The following is a 9,652-nucleotide window of genomic DNA, read 5'->3' on the forward strand; positions in this document are numbered from 1 at the left end:
AATATACTAATTAATGTTTGTAATACTACCGTAAAAAATAATTAAAACAAACGAAAGTGTAATTTACCTTTTATTTATTTTGTGCGTTTAAGAGCATCTCCAACGGTAGTAGGCATTTTACCTATCTAAATATTACTATAAAGTATATATTTTATTTTACCTATCAACTGTTTTATGTTTTTACTCCAACCATGCTCTTTATTTTAGCTATTTATCCAAATACTATTAATTTTATAGAATGCCACATCAACAACAAAGATGGAGGGAAATGATCCTAATAATTGAATACATTTTGCCTAGCGTTGAAGGCTAGCTACATGTAGCTAGTGAATATGAGTTGAGCCAAAATACCTAATCATATGTCTAACGCATTGAAATTGAAAAAAGTGAATCACACTAGACATTTTAACTAACAATTATTATATGCCTAATGCATTGGAGATCTCAGTCACCTTCCTTCAGATCATATCTCTCTCTTTTATTTCACGACTCGACTCATTTTTTCCGTTCATAAATCATTATTCTCTTTAAAGATACCATCACTCTCTCTCTCTCTGCGGAACCCCCTCTCTCTCTCTCTCTCTCTCTCTCTCTCTAGATCTCTCGCTTTCTCTCTCTTCCTTGGAGGGTTCAAGGGTTCCATCGCTGTCTCAGATCTGGCTGCGACCTAGAATCCCTCCTCATCGACTTTCCTCTCAATTCCTTTTTCAATTGGCGATTTCACTTCATCATCTCCCAGATCCGAGTTCTGATCTCGGAGATTCGATCTCGCAACCATGGCGGCTGCTAATGCTCCGATCAGCATGAAAGAAGCCCTAACGGTAATATCCTCTTCCACAACTTCAGATTCACATCCTTTACTTCCGACTTTTAGCTGAATTTGAGACAAATTAATTGTTTTTGGCTAAATTCGATTCATTTCAAGTCTTCTATCCCGAATTTGATGTTTTGTATTGGTTTCTTAGTGTGAGCTCTGTACCGATCTGTTTTCTTTAGTTTGTTTCCAGATCTGTAATGTAGAGGAGTTGCCTTTATGAATATGTTTATAGATAGTGAGAATTTCTTGTGGTGGTTTGAAGAGATAAGGAATTGATTGTGATTTTGTTGTGTGGTGTGTTGTTGCAGCTGCCTAGTATAGGGATCAACCCACAGTTTATTACGTTCACGCATGTTACTATGGAATCCGACAAGTATATCTGCGTTCGGGAAACTTCGCCCCAGAACAGTGTTGTAATTGTTGATATGAATATGCCAATGCAGCCCTTGAGAAGGCCTATCACCGCCGACTCGGCCCTTATGAATCCCAATTCCAGGATTTTAGCTCTTAAAGGTATTAATATTTCTTTTGCTGATTTGATACATTTAAAAAAGGGCCACTTACCAAATCATTATCACTGTAAATTTATTCATAAAAGCAAAAGGGAGTAATACATCTATCACTTTGAGGACTTAATCGGTAATAAGTCCCAACAGTATGGTATAATCCCTATGAGCCATTACATTAGCATAAAGTTACCAAAAATATTTCACTAGGGCAATGATGATTTTTTTTTGGGGTACGTATTTGACTATGATTTTCCTATTAATGTTGCATTACATCATATGAATATTCACCATTGGGTTTGCTTATGTGGGTTGCTATTAGTATGATAAGCCTCATTAATGTTGGCTCCTCCAACTTGGCTTGTAATCCAGAAGGGTGTGCCCCACTGGCTACTGGAATAGTTTTTGTACTGTTTATAATACCAACGTTTGCTGCTGAAGAAGTTATAGACATGAATGTCACTACTCGCATTTGGTGCACCAGTTTGATTGGGCCTATGTAGCACGGACACGGCACACGACACGGACATGTAAAAACGTAAATTTTTAAAAAATAGGGGACACGACACGCTGGGGACACGTTTAATATATATAATTTTTTTTATATATTATATATAAAATTAAAAATATGTACTATTTTTATTTATTTATTTTATTTATTATATGTAAAATTAAAAAATAAGTATATTATTTGTGTTTATTTATATTATTTATTTACAAAAAAAATGTGTAAAAAAGAAAAAAGAATAAAAAGAATAAAGAGGGAGAGACATTCAGACACGGTAATAAGGAAGAGGGAAGAGAAAGTGAGAGTCAAATAGAAAAAAGGAAGAGACAGAGAGCGAGAGGCGACGACGACGATCAGAGAGCGAGAGGCGAGAACAGAGAGAGATGGACAGAGAGAGAAGAGATGACGACGATGAGAGACGAACACAGAGAGAGAGGAGACGAACAGAGACACGTAAGAAATACCTCGATCAGAGACGAAGAGGACTCGACTAGGAAGCACGGATATAGATACGGATACGGATACGATACGATACGGCGATACGGCAAAATTTGAAAAACTAGGATACGGGTACGGCGGGGATACGTTCGTAAAAAATATTATTTTAACAATTTTTAGTAATGCAGTATGCATAAAAATAAAACTTAAAGCAAAAGACAACTTGATAAAGAAGAAAGATTCCCTACAAAACTAAGAGTCTTCAAGGTCAATAGCTTCAACTTGTTCCCCTTCATCAGTGAATATCACAAGACCTTAGCTAAGGCCAAAGCCAAAAAACCATTCTTAAATAAAAATTTCAACAAATATACTTTTTTTAAGTCATCAATGATAGCCTAGGAAGCACGGATACGAATATGGTGATATGGGGATGTGGATATGGCAATATGTCAAAATTTGAAAAAGTATGATACGGGTACAGCGGGGATACATTCATAATTTTTTTTTTTTTTTTATAATTTTAATAATGTAATATGCATGAAAATAAAATTTAAAGTAAATTAATAAATAAAGAGAGGGATTCCTATTAACCTAAAAGTGCTCAAACATTCATAAAACATCCAAAACTAAAAGCAAAAGCAAATGCAAATTAAACATCATCCTTACATGCCAACACCAAAAAAAGAATGAGAGCAGAGAGAAGAACGTGAGAGAGTGAGAAAGCGAGAGAGAAGTGAGAGATGCAACAAGGATACATCAATTTGACAAATTCTATTACTTTAACTCTCACTATATTCCTCTTATGAAAGAACTAAACAAAATATTATAAGTAATATGTAACTTCGAGTATCCGATACTTCAAAATTAATAAAAAATTAATTAAGAAGTATCCGATACTTTTAAGAAGTATCCGATACGTATCCGCGAGTATCCGAGGAGTATCGGTATCCGATAAGTATCCGATATGGATACGTCACCCTTTTTGAAGTATCTGTGCTTCATAAGGACTCGATCTAGCCTCGATATAGGCTTCAACAGGTTCTTCCTCTCTCTCTCTCCCTCTATCTTCAATGGGTTAGGGTTTCTCTCTGTCTCCTGATTAGGGTTTCTTTCTGTTTACAACGTGTCCACAACGTGTCAAGCGTGTCCGAAAGAGTGTCCGCCTGCAAAAATTCAAAAAAAAAAACAGGGACACGTTAGGTCGAGTGTTGGACACGTGTCTACCGCGTGTCCGACACCCATACGCTGTCTCTAGAGACGTGTCCGTGCTTCATAGGATTGGGCATGTGATTTGAATGTGATAGATTTTTATTTGGGAATGCCAGATTGCTGATTTAAACATATAAATGGATGTCTGATGATATGTTTTAGTTGATAGTGGTGTTGTTAGAATTGACGATATGCAATATCGTATTGTATAAAAAAAGGTATGTATCAATATGATATTGTGATTCAACGCGCACATGACACGATTAATTAATTTTTACATTCTTCTTCACATTTGGTTCATTAACAACTCTTTTTACCATCAATCACCATGGCCGACATTCATTGAGCAATCATGAACTATATTCTAAAAATAGCTCATAGAAGGGAGACTCAAATCAAAATAAAGTCTCAAGAAAAAATGAATCCCACCCTCCTTTTGCGTCAAGAAATTAAACTACTATCATGGATTTTATTTGGGTGAAAGAAACAATGAGTTTACACACAGATTGTTGGATTTTTGTTTAGACCCAAGGTTTGAGCCAAAAGGCAAATGGGGACCATGATAATAAACCCAAGGTTGGTCATGAACTTTTCGGGGCCCAAAGCGAACTTTCAAGTTGAGGCCCTTGATATCTCATACTCAAAAACAACGACAACGAAAAAATGTTAATGAAATAGTAAATATTCACAATTTTTTTTTTAAATTTTTAAAATTTTTCTAGTATCCACACAAAATTTGTTGAATATAATTACTAAAATATAAAGAAATCATTACAAAGATTGGAAAAAATGAAATCTGATTTTGTTGCTTTATTATTTAGTAAAATTCAATTTGCAAAAAATTAAAAGTAGAACAAAATATAAAGTTATAATACCAAAAATAATTTATCCAAATGCAGCAAAGTGATTTCTCATTTCACGACAAAGCACAAAGAGAAGAATTTTAGGATGTTATTGTTGATAGTGGGCCCTCTCTTATTTCTTTCAGTTGCTAAGAAGAAGAAAAATTTTGGCCTTTGCCTTTAGTTTGGGCCCTTTTGCCTTTAGTTTGGGCCTTTCTAGTCATATTTTAATGTTGGACTTTCTAGTCATATTTTAATGTTGGACTATGTACAAGTGCTGCAAATATTTGGGGTCCTAATTTTGGGCTATTTTTTGGAGGTCCAAAGCGGTTGCTTTATTGGCTTATGCTCAGAGCTGGCCCTGAATAAACCATATGGCAAGTATGTTTGGGACTAATCATAGTCAAATAATTCCTAAAGAATTCTACAAATCATGAACCAAAGTATCCGGCCTGATTGAAAAACAAAACTTGTATTTTTTTTTTTTAATATTTATAATGAAATATCATTTATTTATGGTTATATGTAGTTTTTTTAGGTGTTTCTTGGTTTGTATTCTCTCTTAAACCAGCCAACTCTTAAGAAATTAAGAAGAAAATCAAAGTTATTTTTATCTATAAACATATATGTTTCTAATGTATCTTACAATACACGAAACGATATGATACGTGATATATAAAAGTGGCATGACAATATACGATAACAACACTGGTTGATAGTGGTTCACTAGTCTAATCGAATTGTATGATCTGAGTGTTGGTACATTTTTGGAGGAAAAAAACCAAGGTACATTTTATAATTTCATTATTCTTTGTTACACTAAGAAGTATATTTTAGTTAATGATATGGTGTCATTCTTTTGAAGCTCAACTTCCGGGAACTACTCAGGATCACTTGCAGATATTTAATATTGAGATGAAAGCAAAAATGAAATCACATCAGATGCCTGAGCAGGTAACAACTTTATTTTGTTCTTGAAAGGCCTTGCGCTGTTTTTGGAAGTGCATTATTAGGGTTTCCTTAATTATGCCCTTGTCCCATGTGCATAGGTTGCTTTTTGGAAGTGGATTACACCCAAGATGTTGGGTCTTGTCACGCAAACCGCTGTATATCATTGGTCCATTGAAGGTAGCATGTCTTTCTTTTACCTGAATGAGTGATATGCCACTTTACACTATTTAATTTTGTTTGTCTTGTGTAAATATGTTCACACGATGTAAAATGGTCGATTCTTCTTCTCTGTAGGTGATTCTGAACCAGTAAAGATGTTTGATAGAACAGCTAATTTATCCAACAATCAGATCATTAACTACCGATGTGATCCTACTGAAAAATGGTTGGTTTTGATCGGAATCGCTCCTGGTTCACCAGAGGTATTGTATTTTTTTAGCTTATAATGCTTATGCTTCTTGTGGAGTTTATTGATTATGCTCCCATATGCTAGAGTTGACATGTTATATTCATCTTTTGCACCAAAATGTGCATGTAATACTGATCTAATTACTATGAAAGAGTGCATTTTTTATTTCTGTGATATAAATGTTTTTATATGATATACCTCCTGGTAGTTGCTGTCTTGCTGAAATGGATGGGTTATTTGCATGAGCAAGTTATTTCAGAAGTAATTTGTGTACTTAGGGGCACTGTTACTATCCCATCGTCACAAACGTGGAATTTCATTTGAATGTTCCATGGTACTGAATTCAATTTGTTCTTGTTGCATGGCATTTTGGTATTCAACTTTGTGATTTTGATATTCTGATAAGAAAGTGGTCATTTGATATGAAAGCTCCATGTTGGTGAAATACAAAACAAATGTACCCCCCCCCCCCCCCCCCTCTCTCTCTCTCTCTCGACACAGAATATTTGAGTGGAAGTTATAGATGGAAAATGATGTTGATGTAAAACCTGATATCGGTGTTCTTATTTCATATATTTGGCTTGATGAGTATTCAATGATTGTGCACATGCTGTACATGATAGGTATCAGTGACCTGTAGAGTGCATTCTATGTGATACATTTTGGTGTTGTTTTCTTTGTTACAACTTCCATTACTCGCTCAACTTTTCTCCGTCAAGAACATGAAACTATGATATTTTGAATTTTATCTGATTAGTTTCTTTCACGGGCTCCTTTTTGCAGCTGTCAAGATCATCTTTGTAGTTTTTGTTCATTATGATGATATAAGAATTTATGCTCCTTGTCTATGTTTTGTGGTCATAACTAGGAAGAAGTAGCTACTGTTTAGATTCTATTTTTACACTCTTTAATTTACTTTTCAATTTTTCTTGTAATCTTATTTGTTTAACGATTACTGATTTCCAACCTTTCATTTGCTTTTACAGAAACCCCAACTTGTCAAAGGTAATATGCAACTATATTCTGTCGATCAGCAGCGCAGTCAAGCTCTTGAAGCACATGCTGCTGCATTTGCCTCATTCAAAGTGCGTTTGTTTCCCTAAACATGTCTTGTGGCAGTTCTTTGATGCTCCTCAATCATGAGTTTGTTATGGTCTTTATTGTTGCATCTTACACAGGTTCCGGGAAATGAGAATCCTTCTGTTCTTATATCTTTTGCGACAAAGACTGTTAATGCTGGACAGATCACGTCAAAGTTGCATGTTATTGAGCTCGGTGCCCAGCCAGGTCCATATTTTGTCCTTTTCTTTTTGCTGTTTCATTCTAATTTATTTTATTTTAAATCAAAATTTTTTATATATATATATATGTATATATTTGTGAGGGTGCTGCTTCGCCATTGCTTCATATTTTCCAATCACATTTTCCGTTTTATATGAATTTTTTTGTTTAAGTTATATATACATCCATACGTTGTGTTGGGATCGTGGATTTGTGTAGGGATTTGGAAAGGGAAAGGGATTAAAAAATTAGCTTATATTTGATTCACATTTTCCCTATCTCACAGCCTTAGTGTATGGTGTTGTACTAATCTCAAACACTTAAATAAGGGTTCTGAGGCTCTGTTTGTGGTTTCAATATATTTAACTTTGTTGTGTCCATCAGAATTTGCGGCTGGATGAAAATGACTTGTGTCACTGAATTATTAGCCTTTTGTGTTTCATTCAGGATGCTAACAAGGGTGCACAATGTGCACATACATTCTAATTTCGATGTGAAAGGATAGAACAATTTATATTTTTGTGGTATCAAATTGTATATAGAAGGTGATCATTCGGTACCTGAATATTTATGTTCCCTTTAGGATGTCTGAACTGTGTGGTACACAGGAATTAGAAAATTTAAAAAACACATACTCCATCTGACTTTAAATTAAATATGAAAAACTATCGTGAGTTATCAGTCAGGTTACAGAGCTGCTGGATATCGTTTCAAGTTGATGAGTTGGTGGAATCTTTCATGAGTCATATATAATGGGGATGGGCTGAAAAAAATTGATTATATATTTGTCAAACTAATCAATTTTTGGTGGCTTACAACTCTTGTTGAAATCGTTGTACTATCTTCATTTTCATGCACGGAAATATGAATTTGATAGTTATCCTCTTGAACTATGCATTTGTTTGCACTTCGCAGGGAAACCATCTTTCACGAAGAAGCAGGCTGATCTGTTTTTCCCTCCAGATTTTGCTGATGACTTTCCAGTTGCTATGCAGGTACCTCGTCTTCCAAAATATTCTCCTTCTGAATGGTGCATGGCAGTTTTATATAATGCTTTTTTTTATTTTGGCAGATCTCCCACAAGTATAGTTTGATTTATGTGATCACCAAGCTAGGACTTCTTTTCGTCTATGATCTGGAAACAGCTACTGCAGTATACAGAAATAGGATTAGTCCAGATCCAATTTTTCTTACAGCCGAAGCTTCATCAGTTGGTGGTTTCTATGCCGTTAATAGGAGAGGCCAGGTGTTGCTTGCAACTGTAAACGAAGCAACAATTGTGCCTTTCGTCAGTGGCCAAGTATGTTACCAAGTTTTTTTACTTAGGTGTAATAGAAGATCAACTATTGCTTATTAATTATATCTGTTTATTCATGCAGTTGAACAATTTGGAGCTTGCTGTCAATCTTGCAAAAAGAGGAAACCTTCCTGGTGCAGAGAATTTGGTAAATTGATACTTAATTCTTCTCACAAAAAAAACTGTCTCTTGCAAAAACACTAAATTATCACCATTTTGTTATTTCATGTTAAAACAACATTGTTGTTAGGTATTATGTACTTTCTTGCATACTGAGGAATGAGTCATTACCCACCTTCCATTTTGGAAATATCTCAGGTTGTCCAGCGTTTCCAAGAATTATTTGCTCAAACCAAGTATAAGGAGGCTGCTGAGCTTGCTGCAGATTCTCCGCAGGGGATCCTTCGCACTCCTGACACAGTTGCCAAATTTCAGGTATCTATTTTGTTTGGCAATTGCATATATGTGCATCAGTGCTGGTATTTCTCTCTGATTCAATTTCTATCTTGCAACGGGTTTTATTTGTGTAACAAATGATATTTTGTTACTCAGTTTGCTTGATGATATTTGTTAAATTTGAGTAGTGAGCCATTTTGACTTTCAATGGGAATGGAAGTACTTCTTCTGTTTTTATTTTTTTATTTTTTTTATACAATTTTTTTTGGGGATAACGGTAATGGCATCTGATTTGCTTATTCCTTTCCTAATTATGGAATTGAAAAATGATAATTGTATGTCTTTTATTTGGGAGGTGAAAAAGTGAAAAAAAACCAATCCTCGATTTTCATATTCATAGTGATTCATGGTTGTTAGAGTTTGGTCTTTTTTTTGTTGTTGCATTGATTGATTTGTCATTGAGATTGAATTATAAGATTTTTTAATAAGTGCAAATATTATTGTATCATAAATATAAGGAAAGTCAATAATGGGATAAGTTGTATAGTTGTATAATGCTTTTCTTCCCCGTTATGCATTGTGTTATAGTTCAGGGTATGAATCCTTGATATTTATGATATGAAGGAAACCATAAACTTTTATGTTAATATTATTATTATTTTATTTTTAAATCTGAAGTAATTGTAATCTTCTTTCCTTCTTCCCTTGAAAATTTTCCCTGCAGCTCATTTGCATCGGAAGGTCAACTTATAGAGTATTATTGGAGAATTACTTATAAAAAATGAGAGTAGTATATTGGAGAAACTTGTAGGTATATAAACAGTTAACCCACTATAAGTGAGAAAATTAGCCAGCTTTGAAATATGCAAGATTGTGTTATTGTATTGGACTTTGAAGACAATTTAATCAGGGTTCTTCTGGCTTAATAGAGGGATCGAAGTGTATGGTATAAAGCTTGAGATTTATTTATTTTATTTATTTTTTTTGAGGTCGGGGGG

The 9,652-nt window shown here is 34.4% G+C and overlaps 1 protein-coding gene across 2 annotated transcripts in view; it reads left to right on the forward strand.

Annotated features, from left to right (window-relative positions):
* The first annotated feature begins 570 nt into the window (after positions 1-570).
* The window catches only part of LOC114291960 (clathrin heavy chain 1), a 17,214-nt gene continuing 8,132 nt past the window's right edge, over positions 571-9,652 (forward strand). For both annotated transcript variants that reach the window (XR_014333971.1, XM_028235847.2), the window contains exons 1-11: positions 571-821; positions 1,126-1,330; positions 5,186-5,274; positions 5,370-5,448; positions 5,566-5,693; positions 6,667-6,765; positions 6,859-6,967; positions 7,877-7,956; positions 8,034-8,261; positions 8,341-8,406; positions 8,577-8,693. Coding sequence is in view for 1 of the 2 variants with exons in the window: in XM_028235847.2 (XP_028091648.1) it covers positions 777-821; positions 1,126-1,330; positions 5,186-5,274; positions 5,370-5,448; positions 5,566-5,693; positions 6,667-6,765; positions 6,859-6,967; positions 7,877-7,956; positions 8,034-8,261; positions 8,341-8,406; positions 8,577-8,693 (1,245 nt within the window). In the remaining variant the exon portion in view is untranslated. The remainder of the gene's footprint in view (positions 822-1,125; positions 1,331-5,185; positions 5,275-5,369; positions 5,449-5,565; positions 5,694-6,666; positions 6,766-6,858; positions 6,968-7,876; positions 7,957-8,033; positions 8,262-8,340; positions 8,407-8,576; positions 8,694-9,652) is intronic.

The sequence above is a fragment of the Camellia sinensis genome, chromosome 1 (assembly GCF_055761805.1).
Source record: "Camellia sinensis isolate YWXY chromosome 1, ASM5576180v1, whole genome shotgun sequence".
Classification (NCBI taxonomy): Eukaryota; Viridiplantae; Streptophyta; class Magnoliopsida; order Ericales; family Theaceae; genus Camellia; species Camellia sinensis.